The sequence below is a fragment of the Sceloporus undulatus genome, chromosome 1, assembly GCF_019175285.1.
Source record: "Sceloporus undulatus isolate JIND9_A2432 ecotype Alabama chromosome 1, SceUnd_v1.1, whole genome shotgun sequence".
Taxonomy (NCBI): domain Eukaryota; kingdom Metazoa; phylum Chordata; class Lepidosauria; order Squamata; family Phrynosomatidae; genus Sceloporus; species Sceloporus undulatus.
In genome coordinates, this window is record NC_056522.1 from 163,383,691 (window position 1) to 163,397,942 (window position 14,252).

The following is a 14,252-nucleotide window of genomic DNA, read 5'->3' on the forward strand; positions in this document are numbered from 1 at the left end:
TTATGTCATTCCCAATCTGATATTAAAATCTTCTCTTCTCCTCCTCCTCTGGATCACTCTCCTCACCAAACACCCCATTCAACTCCACTTCCTTACCTTCTCGATCCAATGTTAAAACTTCCTCCTCCAGCACCAGGGAAATTGTGTTAGATGGTCAGAAGAGGTCCAGAAAAGGAGAGAGGGATGTGGTGTTTCCCCCTTTACATCCTCTGTTACATGCCCCTAAGTTTTATCCTCGACTTATCCAAGAGTCATATTAAAATGCATGATTTTTGCCCTAAAACCTTCCCATGATTTATATATGAGGTTGATGTGTTCACAAGTATAGTATGATGTAGGACTAAATGTTTAAATTTATTGGGCAACCCCACAGTTTTATCTTCCAAAAATGATACCAGCAGAAATGGACAATGAATGGTTTCCTATAGGATTCTAACTCCACATCATTCGAAGCAGTTAAGACTTCCCTTTATGATTGTTAAGGCTGAACTATTTTTGAAAGCTGAAGAGTTTGAATGGGCTACAAAACCTGTCTCCATGGTATTCAAGGCCTCCAATTAAACCCAAACAACAATTTGTGGAAAATTTCCACTGCTTGCTAGAATTTAATGATACAGAGATTGGTCCTATTGCTATAAAAAAAACTGGAGGGGGGCATATCTGTAACTCCCCCGAATCTTCTGTACTGTTGTTTTCCTTTTTTATTATATCCAGAAAAGATTGTTGGGAGGAGGAAATTCCAGCCACACTCTCAAGAAAAGTGGCTAACATTTACAAGCTAAACTGCTTTGAAAATCTCTGGTATAAAAGGCAACATTATGCAAAATACAATTAGTATTTTCTTTTAGAATCTTCTAGAATTTCTTAATGATGGTTCAAGGTACATAAACATTGTTTTATGCAAAAAAGTATTTAAAATATTGTTTATAAAATTTCCTTCAGCCTATATGTAAAAAGTATATATGAAACATAAATTAATTTCATGTTTAGACTTGGTGGTCCCATCTCCCTGTGATGTATATGGAAATATTCAACAACAACAACAACAACAAAGTGAAATCCCAAACACTTCTGGTCCCATGTATTTCGGTTAAGGGAGATTGATTGAACCTATATTAATTCTAGCAAAAGTCAGTTTACTCGTTATGAAAAGGCACTTATACACTGACAAAGAGCAGACAACAAAACTTGTCATACACTCATGGAGAAAATGAGAGGAAGGGCAAAGGGCTGGGGCTGTACTGCAAACTACTACATAGCCCTATGCATGAAGACAAGAATACTTAATAACGATCTTCATTTGTCTTCTCTACTTGGAAGACACAAGAAAATGAGAACTTCAAAAACAATGTAGATACTATATGTCAAGCAATTGTAATTCTAAACAATATTTCAATTGATTGATTGATTGATTGATTGAATAATATTTCAGAACTGAGTCTACTAATCAAAGCCCCCAATGGATTCTTAGCAAGGTCAAAATAGAGAAAGCAGCAAGACATTTTTTGCCTTTGATTGAAGTGCAATTAAATATTTCAGAATGCATACTCTTTCTTACAACTCAGAAAGCAAGCTGCATCATTCAAAATGCATTGTCTTACACAACTACTGAAAATGTTTTTAAGGCTCTGTGTGGTCCTGTCATCATATATCTCCTAGTCTTTCAACAGAACCCTTCAGACTCTCTCTGTGGCTCATATAATGAGACACCATGAGTGTGCTATTGGCGCACTGTCATGCGTCGATGATGCAAGAGCAGCGCTGTGACATGTGGACACTGCGCTGTGCTTGCATCATGATGGCGGCCCCCATGTGGACAGGAGACTGCCATGATGGCAGCGCCATTACATACTAGGGTTTGGGAGCGTACACCTCTACTAGCTAAACAATGCAACACTCCCTAATGTGGCTATTTGTCTTTATGTGGATTAAGGTATAGGCAACAATTCTTCAAGTTGGAAGTGAAGAAACAACATCTGGCCAATGGTGACCATCATCCCTGCTTTTTTCTCTCTGTCAACCAGACTGCTGAAATTGACCTACTTCATGAAGCCATGAAATTTCAACTGATTCACTGTTTTTATTGTTGCTAGAAGGCCTATTGTCCAAGGCTGGAAAGACAAACATTCACCCTCATTCAATGGTCAGATGATCTTACTGTTGAACCTTTGCATGAATGTGTATTTTATAGATGGCAACTTTTAAGAAAATGTATTTTTAGAATTTGTTCAACTTATATTAATGTATATATCAAGACCATTTCTACATCCTATGTATTCTCCCATCTTTTTCATTTTCATCTTTATTTTTCCTACTTTTGTAATTATACTTTTAAAAAATCCAATAAAAATGTTTTTACAACTGATTAATTGCATGAGGAACCAATGTCATCAAATTTTTATGGCATAAATAGGTCTGCAGAACAGTGACAGAATAGTATGCACCACATTAAAGTCTGCTCATATCCCCACTATTAATGCAACCCATGTTGGCTGGGGAGCCTGGAAGTTGTAGTCCAAAAAAGTAATGTCTCCATTTTCTGTGCATATACAAAGTTCTCATTGCAGGTTTCAATGCAATATAACAATGCCACGGTTTCCCCTATCACTCAGAATGCTGTAATGTACAATGTTTCTGTAGCAGATGTATTTTTTTCCTTACATTCTATCAACAGTGGGCAGACGTTGTGTTAGAATCCACTTGATTGCTGTTGAGATGAATGTGCAACAACAAAAAGGATTTAGCAAGCTAACTGAGGCTTGGTACAGATGGGCCCTTTGTGGTGCCCTGGAGCCAAAATTAGGGTTCAGGAGAACAGAATGACTGCACACTCCCAAACCCTAATACGTAACGGTGCTGCCATCATGGCAGCCTCCCATGTACTTGGGGGCTGCCATCATGATGCAAGCACAGTGCAATGTCCGCATGTCACAGTGCCACACTTGCATCATCGACGCATGAGCACATGGCTGGATACAGGGATGCAATCCATTAATTTCATTCTTGAAGGAACCAGCAAATATTATCAGCATGTTCATACCTCTGTGAGAAAATCTTTGAAAACTGTGCAGTTTTCAAAGGCCATTTGTAGTTCAGGACATAGCCTGTATATCATTCACAGTGTCTGAACTGAAAACAACGTTCTCTGCACAGAAACAGCATTTACCATGGAAAAATAACAATAATAACAATAATCATAATTTGTATATTGAAACAGTATTTTCTGCGTAGGTGATCTCCCATGAATTTTGCACAGAAAAAGTTCTGAACTGTGAAGATTCTTATCAGTCCAGGTTTCTCTTCATTGTTGTTTCCTAACACTCAAGAAACATGTTTCCGACTTTTAAAAAAATAATATTTAAAGTATTATTTCCATAACTACTTTCAAGTAACTGCCAGTGGAATACATCCCACAAGAGGGGATAAAAAGTTCCCCCTCCAGACATCAAACATTCGTCAGTCCATTTTATGTCCCATTTTGTAAGCAAAATCTCTTGTTTTGTAGTATGCATGAAAGACATTGTTTGATTTCCAAGAGTTTTCAAAGATATGGCTATGTTCATCTATACTATATATCAAACTGTTTTAACTTTGATGAAAAACTGAATTCAACTGGGAACTTTCTGGGACAGGATATAAATTGTTCCAAACCTTTAAAAAATGAGAGAGAGAGAGAGAGAGAGAGAGAGAGAGAGAGAGGATCCCAGTTGCCCCTATAAGTAATGAAACAAATGAGGAGATAATCTGCAGTATAAAAGCAGAGGCTCTGTGCAGATCTGATTATTATTTCTAGGTTGAAGTGAGTGGCTGACAAGGGACTGTGTATCAACACTCACAGTCATTACCTAGTGCCAGGGCAACGTTGTTGTAACCTCAGGCTAAACTGACATCCAGCAATAGATCTAATTGACAGGATGGCTCTTTCCAGCTAATGGTTTGTTAAAATGGATGGACCTCAGCCTGGCCTCAATTACAGATATCAGCATTTTTAGAAAAACAACCAGGTATGGATGTCAGCAATTTTTTTAAAAAGAAAAAGACAACTGTCACATCATAGCCTTCACTCCATCAAAGCACAGAACTGACTTGTGGTCTTTTCAGCAATATTTTGTACTCTGTACCAGTTTTAAACATAATACTTACATTGCCTTCCTACGCATGTTCACCCAGAAGAAAATTCCATCATGTTCATTTGGGGGTCACTCCCAGGTAAGTGAGCATGACTTCAAACTGATGGTACAGTCTTACACATTTTCATGCAGAAAAACCCTTTGGGTCCAGTGGAACTACTCCCAAGTAAGATACATGTAGCTGTAAACCTTTACACCATTACAAAGGCAGAAGTGACATGGAACTAATTTATTTGTATAAATAAATTATATACCTTGTTTTCCTGAGTGAGCTCAAGCCAGGTATTCTGAGATGGAACTGGATCTAATTACAAGCCTCTCCAAAACACCATTGAGTGCTGAACACAGACACACATTACAGTGCAGTCTAAAGCAGAAAAGTATCCCAGCCCTTTTGGTCATAGAGATCAATGTCTCCTCACAGCCAATGGTAGAACTAATTCTTCTTGACTATTCTTTGGCCTGCACTATAGTTTCCCATGCCTGACTAAATGGGGTGAACCTCCCGCCCCCCAGAGTGAGACCAATGGAAGATAGATTCCCAAAGATTATACTGTATAGAAGTGAACAAAGAAAAATGAAGTGCACAGATGTGACCTATCTCTCCGCCAATGGCTATGAGAACTGTGCAAGTAGTATGTTAACAGGAAAAGGTTCCCCCTTTTTACATTTCCACCCTTCATATAGCCTTAAATACACACACACACATGCACACACAATTTTTTTCTAACCACAGACTAACTCTTTCTATGCCACTGGAGAAACATATGGAAAAGCAGAATGATTCCCAATTGGCAAAAGAGTCAGATAAGGCTGCCTGTTCAACTTATACACAGAAAATATCATCTGAAGAGCAGGTTTAGACTCAGAAGAAGGAGGAGTGAAGATAAGAGGAAGGGACATCAACAATCTAAGATGTGTGTATGACAACATACTACTAGTGAAAAACGTTGTAGACTTAGAACGACTACTAAGGAAGGTCAAAGAAGAAAGTGCAAAGGCAGGCTTGCTGCTGAACATAAAACAAAAATAATGACATAGAGGATCTACATAAATTCAACCCAGATAACGAGGAAATCAGAATAGTTAAAAGATTTCCCATACCTTGGATCAAACATTGATCAGAAAAGAGACTGCAATCAAAAATATGAAGACTAGAAATAGGAAGGGCAGCCATAAAAGAAGACAAGATCCTAAAGTGTAAAGATACACAACTGAGTATATTGTCAGAATTGTCCAAGCCACTGTATTCTTCATGATTATGTAGGGATGTGAGAGCTAGACAGTGAAGAAAGCTGGCAGAAAGAAAATCAACTCATTTGAAATGTGGTGCTGGAGAAAAATGATGAGGGTAGCTGAATGACTCAAAAGACAAACACATGGGTCTTTGAACAGATCATAACTGAACTCTCCCCAGAAACCAAGACTATTAAATTGAGCCTTTCATACATTGGCCACATCATGAGAAGGCATTCCTCAATAGCAAAGACAATAACTGTAGGAAAGATAGAAGGTAGTAGAAAAAGAGCCATGATGCCAACAAGGCTCTAAACTCTATCTGCCCAGTGGTAGAATTCCAAATCACTGCAGCAGGTTGAATACCACTTCTTTTACTCATTTTATCATCACAATAATCTTGTGAGGTCCAACAGATTGGGAAAGAGTGAGCATCCCATGGTCACCCAGTGAGTTTTATGTCTTATGAAGATTTAAGTATGAATCTCTACAGCCCTGACTTGACACAGAAACCACTACACCATATTGGCTGTCATCGGAATGTACTTCTGAATAAAGCCACTTGGTCTTGCATTGGCCAAGCATGCCCTAGCCAAACCCTTCTGAGATTTGAACACATGCTTAGATTTCTCCCTGTGAAATAAACTAGATGGCATACTTGACTGTGGCCTGTTATAATCATGCTTTGTTTTTTATACATAGCTTTCTTGGGCCTTCTGAAAGTCTTCTCAGTCTGTTCCATAAAACTATCAAGGGAGAGAGTCTATCATTATTTCTTATAAAACATGAGTTCTGTAAGACATTAACAGTAATCTTGGAAGAAGAATACTGCACTGCAGAAAAATCCAGTTTGACACATTAACTGCCATGGCTCCATGCTATGGAATTCTGTGAATTGTAGTTTGGTGAAACATTTAGACTTCTCTGTTAGAGAGTTCTGGCGCCAAACAAACTACGAATCCCAGGATTCCATAGTATGGAGCCATGACATGGATTATTTCTGCAGTGTAGATGCACAGCCACAATTACTGTAAAGCTAATTTAGTCTTCACACTTGCTGTCAGTTGTCACCCACATATTAAAAGTAAGAAGTTGCACAACAGATTAATACTTTAACCTTTTAATTATTGAAGGATTATATTTAATTAAAATAGGGTATTAGTCCCAATTTAAATGTAAGGAAGGACACATCTTTTAAAAAATTGTGGTATTTTATCTGCTTGACATCAGAGCTGAAAATGAAACAGTGTGTTTTGTGGTAGATATTCTAAACGAATCATTCAAGGTCCAGCCTCCTTTGTAACAGACCATGACCGGCTGCCTTCCTCATTTTGCAGTCCTTGTTGTTACTTACAATAGGTTTCACAGTTCTCCACAAGTAAGCCTCTAATTAGCAAGTGAGCTTAATGTTACTATCAGATTTCAGAGGGGGCTACTAGTACTATTGTTAAATGCTGCAGTATAAACATTTATGTTGGATTCTCTGAACTTTCAAAGCCTGCCTGCAGGCATCCACAGTGGAAACCTTTAAAATTGATCTGGTTTAGCGAAAACCAGTTCACTAAGCTTCCAGTCTCCGCCACCCCCGCTGCCCCCTGATGGCTTACAATTAAAGGCTTTATCTTCTGTTTCTTTCAGCTTTTAAACTCATTGATCCAAGACACTAAATCAATGCATTACAATGCAACATTATTCAATCCTTTGAACACCAATTTTGTTAAGTTTCACTTTCAGCTACTACAAGGGAAGAACTTGGCTTAAAGAGGGGGGGGGGAAGAACAGTGACAGAAATGACTGAAGACAGAATCAAACATTATTCTATTCAGTTATGATGACCACCCCATGGATGTCTTATCATATAGTATGCCTCTGCATTTCCCCTGTTCAGAAGATATGAGCTTTATTCCCTGAAGGGAGGGGAAATAGACAGCAAGGAGGAGGATCTGCATAAACAAGCCTTAATGACCCCTATGATTCCCATGAGCAAAGTCCATCAATATATACCGTGAAATGTTATTTTTGGATTCCTAATTAAGGTTGTGACCAGCCTTTAAAATTCATTACACTCATCATTGAAGCCAAATCTTAATACCTCACCATCAAGTCCCGAAGGAAGCTGTACACTTGGCTTTACAACCTAATAAATCCATTTTCAATTTAAGTGCATTTGCCACTAGAGCTTTGGGTCTTTTATATACTAGATTGTTTTTTTGTTGAAGTAAGACTTTAAGCCAGCTTTTTCCTACACAGTGCATTTATTGGGGTAGGAACACATCAGTATATAAATTCATATATGTGGTATAACAGGCTGTGTGTATTTGTGTGTGCTAATGTGTACATTGCCCAATCACATTTCACTGCATGCGGCCTTGGGACAAAAAAAGTTGTTCAACATTTAGATGTCTTCCTGAAGCTATAGTGAGCTATACAAAACACCACAAATTTTATTCCATGGAAAGTTCTGATACAACTCCTTGTAAGCCAAGTCAGCCTGCAAGGATTGTGCATTCTTCCCAACCCAAATAAGCCCATGCATTATCTCTCATGTCAGGTCACAACCACAAGACTCAATTTGAACACTGCAGTTGGGTCACTCAAGCTGCATATCAAAGTATACTATTTTAAGACCCTGTCATTGCAAGGGGTTATTACAAATCAAATGAATAATTTCTGCATGCATCTAAAAGCTTGTATTCTTTTTGCCAGAGGGGAGAAAAACAGAATAAGTACTTTTAAAGAATTTGAGGGGAAACACAAAGAAATGTGAAACCAGAAGGTTAAATGGAATATTTTTCTGTTATCTGTTAACCCTATCTTCACAAATGTACTTGAAAAGGATTTAATTTCTCATCTGTTGGTAAACCATGAAGTTTATTCTGCCTGTGTTTCTCTCACTAGAATATTGGGACTTGGATACATGGAACACCCTGTCACATGCATGTGTCTGTCATAAACCTTTCTACACTATCAACAAAACCAACCCCCCCATTAGGAAAATGGAGCACCCAGGATTTTTTTTGTAGTGGACATGGGCTTCGTATAGTTAAGAAACATGACAAGAAAAACTAGGAGCTCTGTTAAGCAATATATGAAGACAAGAGAATAAAGTGATGCTTCAAGTACCCAGATCAGATTCCTTGCATAAAGTTAGGAGTTTATGACTCCACTTAAATAACCCAGATTAACTCATCTGAATTCAAGTCTAAATCAAAAGGAAGCCAGGTCCTACCACAAGGATTTTGCCACCAAAGCCACTGGGTGAATACAGCCCAGCTGCACCCCAGGTCCCAGGCACACTCTGGCAGCCTTATTTTGAAGCCGGGAGCTTTCTGACTTGGAAAAATGGCCACTGGAGCTCACCTGGGACCCGGGCTGCAACTGGGCTGTACTCACCCTGTGGCTTTGGTAGCAAAATTCTTTTGGCAGGACCCAGCTGCCTCCCTATTTAGGCTTGAATTTGGATGAGGTTAATCGGGTTATTTAAGTGGAGTCATAAACTCCTAACTTTATGCAAGGAATCTTTCTAACATAAGAGAGTCTTTCACAACCAAATAAACCCACAACAGGTTATTCCTCAGGCCAGATTTTCCTGAACATCATCCTAGCCAATCCCTCAATAACTCTGAGCGGGAGTTATCCTGTAGTCTTTCTCATCTAAATAAATATATTCATTCACCTTTATTTTTGTTCCTGCAATGCTGAGTTTATAAAATATCTAACCTCTACAATTAAAAAATAATAATATCCCCTGTACTTGTATATGTGTATTTATGAGACAGTGTGGTTCAAAATATTTTCATCCCAAAGCCAGTACAACCACATGTGAAAAATGGAGATCATCCCAGCAGTTAGTATCCCAGCTCTTATCTAACTGTCCTTTTTAAACAATTCCTTTGCCAGAGCCAATGACCAATCATGGTACTTATGTAACATCTAAATCACACTTGTTAACTCTTTTGACTAGTTCAACAAAAGTGATTTACTCCTATTACTTACTGTCAGCTCAAAGTTTCTCTTCTACAACAGCTATGCAACAACTGTATTTGTTTTATCCCAATACAGAATAGCAAAGCTATATTGCTTCTGACTTCACTCAGTGGTCACTCTTATAAACATAAGAAAATCAACAGATAAAAATATAGTGTCTTTTTAAATTCACCATTACCAATTGCTTGGCCTTCCTCCAAATACAGTCAGCTCACCCTATACACGGGCTTCCCATACGCGGATGTGAGGTTAGATGGCACATGCACCATGCTGTGCACAATCCTGTTCATCTAAATGGGGCTTGAGCATACATAGAGGGCTGTCACTTTACACGGGTGGGGGGTCTGGAACGGATTCTCCATGTAAAGCAAGGGTCCAGTGTAATTGTGTGAACTAGGTTAAAAAACAGGAAGGAAAAGAAGTTGGGCAAGTGGTGGTAGAGTGGAAGGATCAGGAATTTGGTCAATCTTTGGGCGCGACAAGGAAAAAAAAATCCTACAATACCATCTGTTATCACCAGGGTAGGACTAGCCAATGGGTAGGAAAAATTTTAACAGGAGTCCTTCCTTCCATATAATCTGCCCTGTACTCTCAGGTCTTCTGGTAGACATTTATTCCAGTCAGCCAGAACTAGGTTGGCAATGGGATATTACAGACCCTAATGCCTAATGTGTAACTGTGTTGTTTTACTGGAAGAGGAAGGTCTCAATAAAAATCTTTTGAAAACAAAATTGTAAATAGTGTCATCCATAATGCTTTGCCACTGTTGAGACCCAATTGGGAGGAAGGCAGTGAATGAAAAAACCAAAAACATAAAGACTTCCACCAGTTATTTGTCTTCTGTTCTTAGGTTATTTTTGATCCCTTACTGGATTGGTTTGGCCATTCTTTTTTCTTGACAGAGGATTAAACAGCACATTTTAGGCAGAGCTGATAAAATGACTGCAGTCTGAGGTGGCAGAAAAACCATGGTATTAGAATATTTTAGCCACAGAGAGATTATGTGATCTGGAAACAGAACCAGAATGGGCTGAAAAATGAGTAGGAAGCTGAACAGTTTAATGCAGGGAATAGACAGAGAGTCCGTGTTTAACTTCAGAAAATGAATTGACATAAGACAGTCAGGGTATCTTTTTTTAAACGTAAAGAGCCAATTATTCTTATTTAAACAATATAATGTTAGCACTCAAAGGAATACAAAACCAGATTGTGCGTCCCAGTCTAAAAGTAGAAAAGGTGTGGGCAATATTTCAGTGTGGATCAGCTATGCCATGTTGAACTGTTCAGATTATTTGCAACTCAGAAGAACATGGCAATATGATTGACACTTCACCATTCAGATATCATCTGCAAATTATATTCAAAACAGGCCGCATGGTCACACAGATAGAGTTACAGGTGAGATTCAAGTAGATTTGGCCCTGTCATTTTTGTTCTTAGACACACTCTTAGTTAATAGAGATGTAGTGTGTTCATCAAAACATATACATTAACTTTCATCAGGTCCAAATACCTTGATTTAGATGTCAAAGCAGATCATATGTTGATCATCTGATCAACAGCTAAACCTGGAGATAAATGTTCTTTTTTATGAGCTAGCCATTGTTAGAATTAAACTCTTGACAGAAGTTTTGAATTTGAAAATTGATTTTGAAACCTTTGCTTTTCATTTACCATTTCACAAATTAAGCAGCATATCAAAAGAGCCTGAGCCACACATGCATCTACAGAACATCCCTTCTAAATACCTCACATACCTTAAATGGTGACTGCAGCCGAAAGTTGGTATAAATGTTTGACTTTAGCATTCCGTAGGCAGTCTAAAATTGTAGTAAATTGACACACTGGCTGCTATCTTTGCATGGGGTTAAGCATTGCATATAGCTGTAGTGTCAGAAGCTGCCTAGTTCGCTCTTGAATAAAATTGAACGTTTATTTATTATTTTAAGGCAATTGTACTCTAATGCTTCAGGGTTTGAAGTGTCTCCTGCCAGAAACTATATTCAAGGCTATGCTCTGTAAGTACAATAGAATCAAGAATAGTTTGATTCTATACAAAAAACTATAGATCTTTGTAAATAGCTTTGACACCCCCCCCCCCCCCCCAAAAAAGAGGGATACAGACTTGAATGTATATTTAGTAGCAACCGGGAAGACATTTTGGTAACAGGCTCTTGCACATATTTGATGTCATGAATGCATCATATTTGGACTACTCTACGTGGAGCTGATTTCTGAGTAGTGTTCAGAAACAGCTGCTGGCAGACTGCTGACGGGGCCAGTTATAGGGAGTATGTGATGCCTTTGTTACTACAGCTTCTCTAGTTAGCAGTCCATCTCCAGGAAGAATTTAAAGTGCTGGCTTTTTGACCACACACTTCTCTGCAAACCTGCTGGAACCCAGGACTATTTGTGAGAGGTCCTCTTTTGTGGGGAGGAGCACACTGACCTCAGGGAGATATTTGGTTGGTTGGGATGCAGCACAGAGCATGAGTATCCAGCTTGTTGGGGCAGTTAGCATTCCCGCTTAGGGAGTGCTTAAACACACTAAGTGGAATAGAAATGTACTTGCTATTGCTATGTTCATTCCCAGGCTGTGGAACTCCTTGCTGAGAGAAGCAAAGGCTGCTTCCTTTCTTGTTGTCTCCCTTGCAGAACATGAACTGAGGCTTATATGTGGAGAACCATAAAAGGGATTGGGAACTGGGTGGCCCTCTGGATACTGTTGGACTGCAACTCCCAGCATTCCTCCTCACTGACAGGGCTTTGGAAAGTTCAACAGTGTCTGGAGGGACACAGAATTCTCACCCCTGATTTAAATGTAAGAATGAGACCAGGTATTGGGTTCATGAGCTAAGCAATTGCCGGCGTGCTATACAAATAGTAAATACAGTACTTGTAAATAATTCCAAATGTTGCAGAGCCACCAGATATCTTTTCTAAAATAAAACCAAATCCAAGTAAATACTATGTTTCTGCAATATTTATCAGTATTCAAGGGACACAAAGTAAGCATATTAATTAACTGGTAATATTAATGACCTAGCAATATGTCACTGTCATTTGTACTCCTCACAGAATACTTACATAACACCTCCTTTCTCTTTTCCTTTTAGTCCCTCCTCAAACCCTGCTTTTTTTTCCATGCATGCCCTTTTCATGCATCCCTTGCAACCCCTTTTTCTGTATCAGTCCACTCCAGGTTTTAGTACAACTTTAAAGGAGCTACCCAAGAGACTGAACACATTTTGGGAAAGGGTTAGGACCATAGATGGTTCCTTTTAAAGTTTAGACTAAACCCTGGAGGAAATTCATACATTAACATGGAACCCATCAGCCACCCTTTAGTCCTCATTTCCCAATGAAACTCTGAATTGAATGCATATTCTTTATTTTCATCTTCCTATTCTTTCTGCCCTTCATTTCTACTGGTGCTGCAAACTGAAATACACATTACTGGATACTAAAGGAGAAGGAAGAGAAGTAGCACATTTGAAAACCATTTCATGTCCAAAGAAGGCATGCACTATCATAAGATTGGAAACTTCAGAAAGAACAGCAATAATTTCATAATTTTGCATGTTAAAAGTGACAAGTAGTTTGGTTCTTGGTTATATCCCATCTGCCACCTTTGTCAGGTTATTAAAATGTTTTTAAAGGATGAAATAAGTAGCATCCTCAAGCTAATGAATGTCAAGTTATTAGCATAAACATGCCACCTTTTATTTCTTTCCCCCCTCCCTTTGAAAACATCTTTTCTCTGTTTTGTTTTCCATTTTAATGGCTACAGTTTATCACATTAACTAGAGCTGCTATTTTCCGCCTAGACATCTGTGAGGGGGCAGTCTCAGGTAAAAATAAACACATACGTGAAATCTTTACTAACTGTTACTACAAAAAAAGAACACAGAGAGATTCTGTGTATTTGCCACCTGCTGCTCTGGTTTCTTCAGGTTTATCAGCCTCCTCAAATAATATTTCAGTCAGCCCTTTATTTAGCAGACTGCAAGCAAAAGGAACAGCAGAGGCGTCTGCTATGAAAAATAAACACGGTAAGCTTGAAGTTGATAGAAAATATGACAGGGAGCTTATACACATATACACATATAAGCCTGTGCAACAGTCATAAACTAGTTTTCCTAGAAAACCAATATGAGCTGGGCATGAAGTGTGCTTAGCCAAGTACCCTCCTGGTTCCTCCATAGCACTGTTTCTAAACCGCCACAGTCAAGGCAATCTGGCATCTTCCAGGGCCAGATTTGGTTCAAACAACAGACAAGCTCTAACACACTACCTAAAATTCTCCGTGCGTCAGTATGGCAGCACAACAGCAAATGTCTACTCACATATATTTTAAAGGAAGAAAGGTACCACTTACCCGAAGAAAAGAAAGATCTCGATTATGTTCAATGCTGGTGATTTCTAGGTTGCCCATTACTACCTCACAGTTCTCATAGTACTTGCGTAGTGCACGATACTGTTGTTCCAGATCAGACAGTGAGCTCAGCTTGTTCTCAGTGCCAGCACAAACTGCAACAACAACAAAAAATGTAATGAAGCAAATAAATGATTAGATAGCATAATAATATCATGCACAGTTAGTCCTCTGTATCCACAGGTTCTTCATCCACAGATTCCACCATCCACAGTTTGAAAATACTAACACAAACAAACAAACAAAACCCTTAAAAGTAAACCTTGATTTTGCCAGTTTATATAAGGGACACCATTTCACTATGTCACTGTACATAATGGGACATGTGCGTCCACAAATTTTGGTATCCACAATGGGTTCTGGAACCAAACCAAAGGCCCACTGTAGAAGCCAAAATCCATAATAGGCATTTATGCACAGTTTACTTTACTCCCACAACACACACTTCTTTAAGCCTTTTTTTG

General features: G+C 38.7%; 1 protein-coding gene across 1 annotated transcript in view; it reads right to left on the reverse strand.

Moving 5' to 3' along the window:
- The window catches only part of ERBB4 (erb-b2 receptor tyrosine kinase 4), a 608,869-nt gene extending 594,989 nt beyond the window's left edge, over window positions 1-13,880 (reverse strand). Inside the window, exon 1 of the mRNA XM_042445446.1 lies at window positions 13,732-13,880. Coding sequence (XP_042301380.1) covers window positions 13,732-13,788 — 57 coding nt within the window. The 5' untranslated portion in view covers window positions 13,789-13,880. The remainder of the gene's footprint in view (window positions 1-13,731) is intronic.
- Window positions 13,881-14,252: the final 372 nt, after the last annotated feature.